This window comes from Artemia franciscana, chromosome 8, assembly GCF_032884065.1.
Source record: "Artemia franciscana chromosome 8, ASM3288406v1, whole genome shotgun sequence".
Taxonomy (NCBI): Eukaryota; Metazoa; Arthropoda; class Branchiopoda; order Anostraca; family Artemiidae; genus Artemia; species Artemia franciscana.
In genome coordinates, this window is record NC_088870.1 from 13,004,436 (window position 1) to 13,017,589 (window position 13,154).

At 36.4% G+C, this 13,154-nt stretch overlaps 1 protein-coding gene across 6 annotated transcripts in view; it reads left to right on the top strand.

Annotated features, from left to right (window-relative positions):
• LOC136030000 (uncharacterized) overlaps nt 1–13,154 on the top strand; it is a 169,334-nt gene that overhangs the window by 134,353 nt on the left and 21,827 nt on the right. For all 6 annotated transcript variants that reach the window (XM_065708602.1, XM_065708607.1, XM_065708606.1 and 3 more), the window contains one exon: nt 6,256–6,394. In XM_065708602.1, coding sequence (XP_065564674.1) covers nt 6,256–6,394 — 139 coding nt within the window. The remainder of the gene's footprint in view (nt 1–6,255; nt 6,395–13,154) is intronic.

The window sequence follows — 13,154 nt, forward strand, 5'->3', positions numbered from 1 at the left end:
GCTGATGGTGTCTGATGGAGTAAAGTTCTTGGTGTCTGATGGGTAACTATCTTCCGGGAAGCTTTGACGCTGGCGTATTCTAGGATGACATATTCTAGGATGACGAAGCTAGAATGGATAGCTTCAGAAATTTTCCGGGTGGATAAGACACGAGCCAGTAAAAATATTCTGGAGAGTGAGTGAAAAGGAAAAAAAAAACAACAAAAAGAAACACTTTTATTCAAAAAAAATCATTTGTTTTCCCTGATTAGGTTCCTAGCCTAGGCAAATTTTATGCAGGAACATAAAACACTAACTATTGCAGACTGATGGATTTTTTTGGCATCACAATCTAGTTATAACCAACACAGTATTTGGTCACAAAAAGGCCGATACGTTAACATACTATTCACATGATGGTAAGACATTTAACCTTATTTCTTATATTGCTGTAAACCAAAGACTGACAGGATAGATACAACATACTAGGGTATATAGGATCACCATCTAGTAGTGTCTAGGGTAATCTAAAGCTTAAATTTAGGAAGACGTTGTAAAGATGGCTGGAATAATTTTAGCAAATAGTCTTGATTTCGCTGATGGTGTCTGATGGAGTAAGGTTCTTGGTGTCTGATGGGTAACTATCTTCCGGGAAGCTTTGACGCTGGCGTACTCTAGGATGATGATTTGAGAAAATTTTTCAGGAGTCATGGAATATAAATTGAAGAGTCTATAACTTTCCGTTGTACAAGAAGGATGGACTAATTTTAGCAAATAGTCTTGATTTCGCTGATGGTGTCTGATGGAATAAAGTTCTTGGTGTCTGATGGGTAACTATCTTCCGGGAAGCTTTGACGCTGGCGTATTCTAGGATGACGATTTGAGAAAATTTTCCATGAGCCATGGAATATAAATTGAAGAGTCTATAACTTTCCGTTGTACAAGATGGATGGACTAATTTTAGGAAATAGTTTTTGATTTCACTGATGGAGTAAGGTTCTTGGTGTCTGATGGGTAACTATCATCTGGGAAGTTTTGACGGTGGCGTACTCTAGGATGATGATTTGAGAAAATTTTCCAGGAGCCATGGAATATAAATTGAAGAGTCTGTAACTTTCCGTTGTACAAGAAGGATGGACTAATTTTAGCAAATAGTCTTTGATTTCGCTGATGGTGTCTGATGGAGTAAAGTTAGAAACACAGCTAGGAATGTTAGTGATACTGCTTTATGTCTAGTAGTAAAAACGAGGGGCTTGTAGAAGATTTAATTGAGTGATAGATCATTTAAAAATAAAAGGCATGTAAGAAAAGTAGAAAAAGCATTAAAGTACGAATTAGGGAGGTGTGAAGTGGAGACCATGGATAAAGCTGCTGAGGATGTGGCAGGTGTAGCCGCACAGCTTAATAGTAAGACATTGTGATGATATGTTAAAAAATTGAGAGGGAATAGCCAATCTGGCCTTGTTCTAGCTAAAGATAGGAATAGGGCCACACTTAGCGATAAGGAAATGATTAAAAAGAGACGGGCAGAACATATCAGGAATGCGCGAAACCGTTATAATGGTATAGGAGAAGATATAGAAAAGAATTAAAAAGTTTTTTACATTTTATTAGTAAAGCAAGATTTATCCAGTGAGGAAGAATTAGTAAAAGTATCAAAAGGATTAAAAATAATAAAGCACCAGGCTCTGATAGTGTGGTAAATAAGTTTTTTAAATATGGTGGCTATAAAGTTAGATATATATTACTGAAGATTATGAATACGATTTTTAAGAAAAGGGAATTACCTAGTGTTTCCAGGAAATTTTTAATTAAAACAATCTGTCAGAAAGGTAATAAGAGCAAGTATAGTAATTATAAAGGCATTAGATCGGTTTCTCTAGGTTGCAAATTACTTAGTATGATGATACCGCTTAGACTTTGAGATGCTATAGATGAAGGTTTAAGGAAAGTGTGGTTTTAGGAAGGGGAGAGGATGCATCGACCAATTTTCTCTCTCAGATTTCTAATTGAGAAGTGGTTGAGTCATCAAAGCCCTTTAGACCTCAACTTTATAGATTATGAGCAAGCGTTTTGTTTCACTCGATAGACGAGCTTTAGCGGACATCATATTCTTGTATGGTATACCAGATAAATACATTAAAGTGATTAGTGCTATGTACAAGAAAAACATTAATGCGGGTGAGTTAGGAAACGAGGTTAGTTCCTAGTTTTGTATTAAAACAGGAGTTATACAGTGTTGCATTCTATCCCCATTTATATGGACCATTGTGATGGGCTTTGTCCTAAGGAGCACAACAAAGGTAATGAAAGAACACGGAACCAATTGGGGAAGTAAAACTCTCATAGGTTTCGATTATACTGATGATTTAAACATCCTAGATGAAAATTAATTTAAAAAAAAACATGTTTTTTTAACTGAAAGTAAGGAGCGACATTAAAAGTTAAAACGAACAGAGATTATTCCAGTATGTGAAAGGGGCTGTCCCCTCCTCAACCCCCGCTCTTTACGCTAAAGTTTGACTCTTTCTCACAACTCTACTTCTTAAAAGAATAAAACAGTTCAAGTGTTTCAAATGTTAATAAACACTTAAAACAATAAAGCGGGGCGTTGAGGAGGGGACAGCCCCCTTCATATACAAAACAATTCTGTCCGTTTTAATTTTTTATGTCATTCCTTACTTTCTGTTAAGAAAAACTTGTTTTTTTATTTATTTTCTAAACGTTTTTGAATTAGTGCAGGTTTTGAATTTGGTTTATCGTATATGAATAATTAAAACGGAATTTGCATATTAATTTGACTTTTTTTAAACTAACAATAACCTTATAGTAACCTAAGTATTATTTTTGTTCCAGTTGTTTAAAAATGACTCCTGAATCACAAAGACTGTTTCATTATAAGAATAACCTGTTTTAAAGGTTAAAAAAGAAACTTTAAAGTCAGAGCAAGCTATTGAGGAGGAGCAACCCTCATCATATGCGTAATATTTCTGATCGTTTTAAGTTTTAATGCTGTTTCTTGCTTTAAGTTGAAAAAACTTGTTTTTTTATTTAACTGCTGATCGGTTTTTAAATAATGTCCGGAAATTCAGCTCCCCCTCCATGGAAAGTTCCCTTTCTCCACGAGAAATTTCTCCATAGAAAGGTTCTCCAACGTAACTTCAATTAGCAATATTTGCAGAACTAATTCTGTAAGCAATCGTAACAGAACGGCCAAAGATGTCGAAACTATTTTTATGTAAATACCCCCTCATCAATACCTCGCTCTTTACGCTAAAGTTCTTATTATGTTCCAATTCTTTAAGAATGACCCATGAATCGCAAAGGCCGTTTAATTAGAATAAATAGCTCTTTTGAAATTACTAAAAATACTTTAGTGTAAAGCGCGAGGTATTGACGAAGGGATGAAACCCCTCATATGCAAAATAATTTCTGTTTCCTACCACATGAAACATTCCTCCCTGGAAAGATCCTCCCAAGTGTCCTGATCCCCTCAACCCACTCCCCCTGACACTATAAGAAATTCCCCCTGAAAACGTCTGCATACTTACCAATAACCAATGCTATGTGTAAACATCGGGCAAAGTTCATAACTTTCAGCCCTTCCTCCAGGGATTGTGGGGGATTAGGTTGTCCCCAAAGGCTTAACTATTAGATATTTCGACTATGCTGAATAAAATGGCAATATCAAATTTTGATCCAGTAACTTTGGGAAAAATGACCGTGGGAGGGGCCTAGTTGCCCTCCAATTTTCTTGGTCACCTACAAGGGCACTACAAATTTTAATTTCCGTTCAGATGAGCCCGCTTCCGATATTTTAGCACTACTGGGTCGATACAATCACCACTGTAAAAAAGAAACAAAAAACACGCGTTCGTGATCTTTCTTCTGGCAAAAAATGCAAAATACAATATTTTTCCAGATAAAAGCTTGAAACTTCTACACCAGGGTTCTCTCATACGCTAAATGTGATTATGTGATTTTCATTTAGATTTTATTATTTTTAGGGAGTGTTTCCCCTTTTTTCGAAAACAAGGCAAACTCTCTCAGGCTCATAATTTTTGATGGGTAGTACTAAACTTAATGAAACTTAAAATCAAAATTAAAATCAGCATAAAAATCTGCTTTTTTTATTTATCTATTGGTATCACAATTTCATTTTATAGAGATCGCTTACCACGAACTGTTTGATATTGGCAAAATGAACGGATTTTCTGAGGTTATTAGAGTTCAGGGTGCAAGAATAGGTTTAAAAATTAATATCAAGAAGACTGAGTAGCTAAGATTAGGAACAAGCGACAGTGAAGAGGTTATGATGCGTAGTGAGAAGATCAATTAAGTGGACAGCCTCACTTGCATTGGCAGTATTGTTAGTAAAGATTATGGGTGCAGTAAAGGTGTAAAAAGTGGAACAACAAAATCAGAGTTGGAAAAAAGTTTGGGAGAATAAGATGACAAATCTACAAACCAAGATTTGAATATCGAAAACAAAAGTAATAATTGTGGTCAAGTATGGTTCTTAAGCGTGAGCACTTCGGAAGAAATAGGAGGAGTTACTAGATGTTTTCCAGAGAATTTGCCTACCGATTGTTTTGGGTACCCGACCAACTGACCGTATTTAAAACAGTAAGCTATACGAAAAATGGAATTCAGTCCTTCTTTCTAAGACTACAATGAGAGTAAGGCTCAGATGGCTAGGACACTTTCTGAGAATGAAGGATGACAGATTACCAAAGATCGTCCTTGTTGGCCAACCATATAGGGTCAAACAAAAAGTAGTTTGTCCCCGAATGGGGTGTGAGGATGTCTTAAGGGAAGATTTAGGGTATAGAGAAACTCCTTCAGAGGGTGTAAGGAGAGAGCCTTTGAACCGAGTGGGATGGAAGAGGAGCATGCTTAGCTGTTTGCTTAAGGCAGTTTGATCCTACAATGAGTTGGTAGTAGTAGTTGTAAAAGAATAGAATATTATCGTGGTATGGACATAGACATTAAAAGTGCATTTTTGGTAGGGATAAAAGCCCAATCTTGTTTTATCTATTATGGTAGCTGACACCATGTCAGGAACAACGCTAATTATATGAAATATTTATATTTAGTATGTCTATATGTATCATAAACCCGAATCTGTCTTCCACTGCTGCCTTCTTAGTTTTCTCTACTTGTTGTTTAGTACTTATCATCCTTTCCGGGATGTTAACTAAAGTGAACAATGCAACACATGCTTAGAACTTTTTAAAGTGTTTCGAAATGACGGTGACGTGAATGCACTGAAGTAAAACTGCTAAAAGAGTTTAAATATGAAAGGAAGTTTGGAATGTGTACTGAATTTCTCTCATTATTCTTGTAGGGTTGCCCTCTTACGGAAAAATCTTTCAGTTGTTTCTGTAAGGTGACGGGAAGCACTATTGTTATCTTGACTTAACCTTTCCAGTTAATACAGAAAACATAAGATGGGTCTTCAAAGAATGTCGTGGCATCATACAACGGAGACATTATGAATTGTTATGATTTGATTTCATTGTTTAACTCCAAATGCCCATCCTTTCTGTCCAGTGCAACCCACGTGTAAATCACTGCCTCTTTCCATCCCTCCAACCGCATTTGCGGGTGTATGTATGCAACTGTGTGATCATTTCAAAATATTAACTTGTTATAGCGCTTCAATGGCCGTATTCTCTTGAATGCCCCAGAACGTGCGTAAGTAGCCCAAAAATTTTATAAAAGAGTATTTCTTTTTTTAGCAATAGGCTCATGTGTATTGGTCCTCCCTATACGGTCCTCATAATAGGATACAAATATTTAATTTTGCTCTTCTTCTGTTTTTTATTTCTTCTTCTGTTTTGTTTCTTTTTCTTTTTTGGTTTCACATAAGAATACAATGATTGTTTCAATTTTTTTAAGCAAAACTTAAAAATCAATGCGATACTAATAATAATCAAAAATAGTAATAATAATATTCTTTTATCTAGGAATAGCAATATATTGTTTCTTTACATTGTAAAATAAAGTTACTATGCATCTACAATATTTGTATTTTGCGAGATATTAACTTCCTGCCTTCTTCAAGAACCATGGCTGAGATCAAACCTACTGCGCCACCACATGCAAGATTTGAAAATATATTTTCTGCACTTTTTATCTTTTTTAATCTAGCTCCCACCCAAGGCTGTATTCAGAATTTTGTTCGGCGGGGGGAGGGTATTTTCGTGACTAGACATGGTTTTATTTGAAATTTTTGCCATTTTTTATCATAAATTAAAAACACTGATCTTCCAGATGGAGACCTGTGTCGACTGGTCAAAGAATTTTCGCAGTTTCGAAAAGGGTCAGTTGAATTCAATGAGTTCCTACAGCTAATGTCAAAAAGTCTGAAGGAGTCATTAAATAGTCCAATAGAATTATTAGAAGCTTTCAGGTAACTCTTATCATTTTTACTTGTGTTCTCTAGTCCTATATGCATTGAACGAGCGGAGGGACATGGCTTCAGACTATATTTAGCTTAAAGTCATTTGAGGGACTGAAAAGAGAGCATGAAAAGAGTGGGATGCCTTAAAATAGAATGAGATAAGGTTACAATACGTTACCTGAATTCTTTATAAATTTGTTTGGGTGAGGCCAATGTGGAAACCTTAAACGTGGAAATGTGGAAACCACCTTTCCAATGTGGAAAGGTGTTTTTAAATGCAGGGGCATTAACTTACGAAAATGTAGGGGGCAGGGAGCACAGTTTCATGAGGATTCCAAAAAACGCAGTTTCTCCCTAATCTTAAAAAGATTCTAATGGAATCAAAATTTTAATGAAAATAACAAAATAGATTTTTGTTTTTCTTCTAAATCTAGACAACAATCTAAGATTTAGACTCGGAAAATCTTTTAGATTTAGATTAAATTTAAATTTAGCAGCAATATCTGGAGGACATTTCCCCATACCCCCAATTAGAGGAGATGAGTTGGTTTCAAAAGGACCAGCGAAGTTCATTTGATCCCTACATCATCTATCAAAAAGTCCGAAGGAATTAGTATCTAGTCTGGTTGAATTACTAGAAGTTTTCAGGTAAGTATTCAATCTTCTTTCTTTCTGTCTCTGTTTCCAAGCCCTAGGATGGATAGAACATGTTCAGGCAGATTGAGCTGTCCAAGTGAGTTAAAGAGAATAATAATGTATTCCCTGTATAGATTTTCAGAATCTTTAAATAGCCCAGTTGAATTGTTGGAAGTTTTCAGGATATCATTACCCAATTATTTTTATTGTTTCCTACTGTTGTAAGTGGAACACGTGAACACTTGAGCCACTTCAGGTAAACGATTTTTAGAACATTCAAAGAAACTCAAGTCCAATTTCTACTTTTTCTACAGAAAATTTAAAAATTATTTTGGCTTTTGAATACAAATGTATATTTTTCAAATTAATTATGCAAATTAGATAAAAAAAAAGAATACAATTCGATGCATTTTTCGTACTCAAACAAATGAAGAAAATATTTAATTTTTGCCCAATGATATTAAAGTCAAAGGCGGTATAATATAACAAACATAACAATAAAAAATTCCATACCTTCTAGGTAATTCCATAAAAGTTTTTTCTTTAAACTAATTGTTTCGTGTTAAAAGATATTACAATGTCCATAGATTAGGATCGGGGTTTAGATTATGCTGGGAGACTGGGCTGTACCCAGTGGGATCACCCGCTTTGACTCCCTCGTTTCTACCCTAAATTTTTTTCTGACCCATACAAAAGTAACAAAAACACATATAAACAAATTCTGGTTGCATGTTGTATTTTTTTGTGATACCCCCCAAGCAAACTGCCCTCCCCTCCCAAGACAAAATCCTGGATGTAGCTATGCTGGGAAATATTATAAAAACAGCTTAAATTTTTGGCGATTTGGTAGATGGTAAATGTAGAAGACGTTAAAAGGGTGGGATGGAAAGGTGTTGATGGAATATTCTGTAATATTTATTGGGGACTCTGGATGATGTGATTTGTCTATGAATAGGGGCGGTGTTAAAAAACAAAAAGCTTTAAATGTGGTAACATGTAGGAATATCTTCATCTAAAATGGAAATGGAGTGCTTTAAAATGAAAAGATTTTATATTCTGACTTTAAACATAGATTAGTCACTTAATCTGTTTTTGACTTTCCAGAGATATCTTCATGCCAATTAATCAGATCGTTTGAATTTGTACTCTACTTTTGTAATTTTAATTTTAACAACCATCATCTGGCAAAAATTCTCTAGCGACGTCCCCTCTTCTCTATACTTTTTGCTACCTATAAGAATACTAGCAACTGTTTTAACACTTTAAGTAAAATAGATTCTTATTGTGTTGCGAGAGCAACACTTTGGTTTTGTCCCGTTTTTTTTTGTTTGTTTTTTCCTATGCCGCCGATCTCAGCTTATTCCTGGAAACTGGTAAGGGTCTAACCTGTGCGGTTTTTACGGAAAGTGTGGACCTCAGGCCGGATTGATGAATATGACATTACATTTTGGAAAGCTCCGTAGAACTCTTGCCTGGGGCCAAAAAGGATGGTTTTTGCTTGTCCTCGAGCCAGAGCCTATGGTGTGCGAAGTGAAGTGGAGTTATATAGCCTATGTCAGAGAGGAGTATCTGAAGTTGTGCAGCCAAGCTTTCGTTTCATCAAACTATGTTTCTGCTTTCGAGTGGAAAGCTCCGTTCTAGCAGGCAAGCAGGCAGGCACCAGTTTCAAATTGAAGATGGACTAAAATCTATAAGTGTTAAATATATGCGGTAGTTCCCCGGCCCCACAGCCAATATATCTTCTTTGAGTGATAAATAGAAAAATTTACAGAAACAAAAAAGTGCGATTTTCCCACGGGTCCGAAAGTGCTGCCATCTATTGTTTCTAGCCATTTCTGTTCGTGATTTCAGCTGACTTTACCATTCTTTTTTTTCTACTTGGGATTGCAATAGAGAAATGGTATCAGATATACCTCTTAAACTTTAAAAGTTCTCTCATTGCTAAAGAAATTAGAGCTTATCCTTTGCTCCTTTCTAAGTGGTGGTGTTAGAAAGTTGGCCTCCGGCAAAAAAGTCAACTTTTGAACTAAGACAGATAGAATTTTTTTTTCAATGACAATCGATAGACCTTGATGAGCTGATCAAAGTATATGTCATCCATTTTTTGTTACAAAAATTCCTTCATGACATACACCAGTTTGAAAGTTTCAAGGGGTTGCCAACTTCAGTGGTAAGGTACACACTTGAACCAAAAATAGGCCGATACCAATTGTGAGATATGTAGGGGACTTCCAAGCAACAGTCGATTATTAGCTTATAATCATCTTTGGCAATGAGGGGTTTGCAACTTTTGCTGATTGGTGTACCTATTATCTGTTTCTGGTGTAATTGATGGTAAGAACAACTTGGTTCCCGATTGTAAGACATGTAGGGGAGTTGTAAGTAATAATCGGCTGTTAGGCTACAATGACTTCAGCGTTAAGGGGTTTGGAACTTTTGCTAGTTGGTGTACCCATTATTTGTTTCCGGTGAACTTGGATGTATATCCCGGGGAGAGGGACTTGTAAGTAAGAATCGGTTGCTAGAGGAGGCTCACGAGGGGCTACAAATTTGTGCAAATTGGTACACATCTATTGAATCAGGGACCCATAAATTTCCTGTAATGACTCGCCATCCAATAATAAGCGATCCTGGATGACGAGTCATTACAGGAAATTTATGGGTCCCTGATGGTATTTTGATCCTGAAAAGTTACAGATAGCTTTATAATACCAACTAGATTACATAAGATAATGTTCCAAGTTTCCATCCGTCACGATGTCTACGATTGAAAAGGATAAAGTTCAACTGGCTGCAAACTCAATTTAGTCCCTTTTTCCGATATTCTTTTGCTGTTGTTTTTTCAACGCTGAAGAATTTGATCATGTGATTACTGATTGTGTTCTTCTTTGAATATGCCGTTTTGAAAGCTTTGATAGTTTTGACAACTTCAGCATTTAACCGATAGCGAAGAAACAAAACCAAAGTGTTGCTCTCGCAACACTTTAATCGGCAAAGCCGGACAAAGGTTACCGCAACACTTCACGTTGCCCAGGCAACGTAGGTCTAATTTTGTTAGAGTTTATACTAATAAAAATCGTTTTACTTTACTATATGTTTATTTGTCTTGTAAGAAAAACTTATTCCTATATACTGATAAATTTCTCGTCTCTAAAGATAACAGTCCTCAAATTGCTATTGCTCTGGATGAATATCATACAGTCTTGATGATTTTCATAAGGATTCTATGAATTTTAGGGGGTGCCCCCCCCCCTGTTTTTGCTACCTATAAGAATACTAGCAAGTGTTTTAACACTTTAAGTGAAATAAATTCTTTTTTGTTAGAGTTTATACTAATAAAAAGTATTTTACTTTACTATATGTTTATTTGTCTGGTAAGAAAACACTTATTCCTATAAACTGATAAATTTCTCGTCTCTAAAGAAAACAGTCCTCAAATTGCTATTGCTCTGGATGAATATCATACAGTCTCATAGCTCGAATGAATAGTTTCCCCGACCACTAAAACTGGCTAAATTGGTGGGGGATAAGCAAATTCCGACAATTTTTGCTATTTCATCTAGTTCCTCTCCTAATTCTCCGTCATTTACTGTTCTGACTGCGCAGATAAAACATATTTAAGGAGAAATTTGATTGCTCGTGTAATTTTAGTAGAGTTACTGAAAATGATAAGCGCTGTGTTGTCTGTAACATTTGAAGGCACGAGATTTAATGAAGAATTTTTCAGAAGGAAGAAATATAAGTATGTGCCAAATCCATTGCCAAGGCCTTTTGTTTGGTAAATATGGTTTCGGGACAGCCCTTAATGTCCGTTCCAACCGTATTCTTCGTTTATTTTTCTTCCTTTTGTTTTGCAATATCCTAATCATCACATTTATTGTGCTGTCTCGGTCATTATTTCCTGTAAAAGAAGCAAACCCAGAGAACCAATGAATTCTGAAAAGTTTACGCTGGAAGTTTGACAACAGGCCACACTAAAAAATCGTAAGTGCTACTAGTGGTGGTCAGTGACCACAGTTGTCTTTTGAGACTATAGCACACTAAGAACATTCATAGGCAAAGAACATCAGGATGAAGTTAGTGCCATTATACTTACATAAAAGAATGACTTAGTAGGTAAGACAACGACTACAGTGACTGAGACAACAGAGACACTACCAGATTACAGTCTACTCGACGTGCACAAAAGGGTTTAAGCAGATTGGTCCATCATGTCAATGTATATGTAGCTACATGTATGAAAGAACCACTTTCGAGGAGTTATGGTGAATAGCTGCTGATTCAGAATTATGGTGTTCTGCGGGTACCTTGTTTATAGCCACTCCGTCTAAGCGTATAACCCTCTAGGTATTGACTTGGCCTAGAAATATGATGTTAAGTCATAAGTCCTTCTATGCGAAATTTCCTGATTAACATCCATTGAAGGTAAGAGCTGTGTGTATAGAACGTACTTCATTTTTAAACGAGGTGCATCATCGTTATAGGTGGATTAATAGGCTAATTAGCCGACAGTTATCAAGACAGAAATCTTGGCTGTATGTGTTGGCGCAATAATATATCGTGAACAATAACCGCGTGGACCAGATTGTAAAAGAACGATAATTACTGCTGCTACCACTACTAACAACCAATCGCAGCACCAAGCCTCCTGAGCCAACACTGCCACGCACACTCCTCATGCATCCTAAACTATTCAAAGCCTCTCTCTTCACACCCTCCCAGGAAGTTCCCATTACCCAAAAATATTTCTTTACGACATCCTCCCGCCCGAACAGTGGACGACTTGCTTCCGTTTAGCTCTTGACAGTTGGCTAAAAAGAATGATCTTCGGCAATGCATTATCTTTCTCCTTGATCCCCTGAAAACGTCGGTATACTTCCCCATAATCAATACTATATGGAAACCATAGGCAAAGCTTATAACTTACAGCCCTTCCCCGGGGACTGTGGGAGATTAAGTCTTCCTCAAAGACATAGTTATTAGATTTTTCGACTATACTGAACAAAGTGACTATCTCAAAATTTTGATTTGGTGACTTTGAGGAAAAAAATAAGCGTTGATGGGGGCCTGGTTGCCCTCCTATTTATTGGTCACTGAAAAGTGACACCTAATGAGCCCTCCCGCAACATTCTAAGACCACTGGGTCGGTATGATTGCCTCTGGAAAAAAATAAAATAAACACGTATCTGTGGTCTTTCTTCTGGCAAAAAAAATACAAAATTCCACATTTTTGCAGATAAGAGCTTGAAACTTTTACAGTAGGGTTCTATGATAAGCTGAATATGACTTTGTGATTTTCATGAAGATTCTATGAATTTTAGGGGGTGTTCCCCCCCCCCAGTTTTCGAATATAAGACAAATTGTCTGAGGCTCGTAACTTTTGATGAGCAGGCTAAACTTGATGGAACTTATACTTTTAAAATCCGCATAAAAATATAATTCTTTTGATGTATCTATCGTTATAAAAATTCCGTTTTTAGAGTTTCAGTTACTATTGAGCCGGGTCGTTGAACTGTTTGAAAGGCAGATTCAATCTTGTCCTTCAGTATGTATCAGTGAGCACTTTTTTTTGCCCTCCTTCTTGAACCTTTTGTTTTCTTGGTGGTGCTGGGTTGTGGTTACACTAATTCAGGTGTGACTATCTTATTTTACAATGGCTGCAAAATCACAGGGCTTACTGAAAACATTGGGTGAGAGGATGGCTGTGCAGGTAGGGATTGGGCTAGAGTTAGAACCTCTCATGAGCTTGGCATTTTGCCACCAGTTTCATGGAATAAAAAAAACATTTGGTTGGTCTGAAATTAAGAGTACGAATTTTCATCATCAAAACAACCTTGATTAAAAGGGGATATACCCTCCAAATCCCTTCTGGAGCTTTGATGGTATGAAAGCTAAGGGGAAAGACTTTCCAAATATCCCATCTGTGATGTAAATTGTGACAGTTCTTCTCGATACTGACAGTTAGATATTTCATAGCTGTTAGTTATTTCAACTATTATTCAAGGGTTCTGAACTACTGAAGCTATTTCGTTTCTACCAGATTTTTATTTCTCTTGTTGAATTTTGAAGAAGAACAGCGTCCAGCCAGCGACTCGCGAAGTTTCTAGCCTGTGAATAGGCCCAAATCTGCTGT